Here is a 1,624-nt window from a genome sequence, read left to right on the forward strand (position 1 = left end):
TATTAATCAATTTTATTATTGCATTGGTCACAAAAATATAGATTATTAACCACATATTTTTCTCCTAATAGTTTGGTAATCGACTTCACTATTCCATTAACTAATAAAAGACATAATATTAACTAAGTTCTGACATTAATTTATAAATTAAATTATAAATTAATATCAGAACTTAGTTAATATTATGTGTTTTATTGGTTAATAAGATATCAGAAATATATGTGGTTAATGACATATACTTTTGTGGTTAATACAATAATAAAATTGATTAATGACAAATGTTATATTTTTATTACGAAATTATTTTTTTTTTAAAAAATATTTTTTATTTAAAATAAGATTTTAATATGATTTTATTAAAAAAAAATCGTATAAATACGGTGAACAATGTTTAATTTAAATATGATGTAAGAATTTGGATATAGGAATAACATTACTCTAATTTGAAAGATAAACGAAATTTCAATGAAAAAAAAAGATATAAAATTGATTGGTCTTATAAGTAAAATAAAGTGTAACCACAAACTTCTCTTATCCAAAAACCAGTTCTTGTGACTCTAGTTTAACACAAAAAAAAATATTGTTTGGTACTTAGAACTTTGAAATAAACACGAGGAGACCATATCCTACATGAACCAAAGCCATATTCCTAAACTAATCCTTCCACACCATGAGTGACTCAGTGGACAAATTGGTAATCTTCTTAGCAAAAAGAGATGGCATAGACAAGCTTGTGAAGACATTTCAATATGTCTCCAAGCTTGCAAACTGGCGCGTGGAAGCCAGTTACCCTGACATATCCAAGAGGTTCAAAAATTGGGAAGTAGCTGCTGGCCTCAGCAGAAAAGCCTTCAGAACTGGAAGATTTCTCACTGGATTCAACACTCTTAGAAGAAACCCTGGTTCTACTCCCGTTTTAAGGCTACTAGCAGTGCTTTCTAATTCAGGAGAAATGGTGTATTTCTTTTTCGACCATTTTCTTTGGCTGTCAAAAATTGGAACTTTGGATGCAAAGTTAGCAAAGAAGATGAGTTTCATATCAGCTTTTGGTGAGTCTTTGGGTTATGTTTTCTTCATTATAGCTGATTTCATTTTGTTGAAAGAAGGGTTGAAGGCTGAGAGAAAGCTAAAAAATTCAGAGGGAGAAGAAAATGAGAAAGAGATTCAGAAAATAAAAGGTGATAGAATAATGAGGCTTATGGGTGTGGCTGCTAATGTTGCAGATTTGATTATAGGATTGGCTGAAATTGAACCAAACTCTTTCTGTAATCACACCCTTTCTCTTGGTATTAGTGGGTTGGTTTCTGCATGGGCTGGTTGGTATAGAAATTGGCCTACATAAAGTCATATTCCAATACCACACTTTGTAATGTTTCACTTTTCAATTAATGGATGCTTAAATGTCTTGCCAATGAACTCTTTTTAGAAATTAGACGTGGTTAGAGTCGAGTTCTTACCCAAGACTTCCATAAAAAAATTTTTTTTTATTTTTTTTAAGTGTTCTCGAATATCTACCGTGTTTTCTTTGTTATTATAAGGGTTAATTATTTTTGTGATTTTTTTAAATATCTTAAATTTTATTTTTAATTCTTCAAGATATTTTCTTAAAAATTCTTTAAAATAA

At 29.4% G+C, this 1,624-nt stretch overlaps 1 protein-coding gene across 1 annotated transcript; it reads left to right on the forward strand.

Annotated features, from left to right (window-relative positions):
* Positions 1-509: 509 nt before the first annotated feature.
* On the forward strand, positions 510-1,412 carry LOC127105420 (peroxisomal membrane protein 11B). Its single transcript, XM_051042603.1, has one exon. The coding sequence runs from the start codon at positions 671-673 to the stop codon at positions 1,340-1,342; it is 672 nt and encodes a 223-aa protein (XP_050898560.1). The 5' UTR covers positions 510-670; the 3' UTR covers positions 1,343-1,412.
* The last annotated feature ends 212 nt before the right edge of the window (positions 1,413-1,624 follow it).

The sequence above is a fragment of the Lathyrus oleraceus genome, chromosome 7 (genome assembly GCF_024323335.1).
Source record: "Lathyrus oleraceus cultivar Zhongwan6 chromosome 7, CAAS_Psat_ZW6_1.0, whole genome shotgun sequence".
Taxonomy (NCBI): domain Eukaryota; kingdom Viridiplantae; phylum Streptophyta; class Magnoliopsida; order Fabales; family Fabaceae; genus Lathyrus; species Lathyrus oleraceus.

Bases quoted from the DNA above. Each gene is read 5' to 3' on its own strand.
- LOC127105420 (XM_051042603.1), top strand. From the start codon at position 671: ATGAGTGACTCAGTGGACAAATTGGTAATCTTCTTAGCAAAAAGAGAT.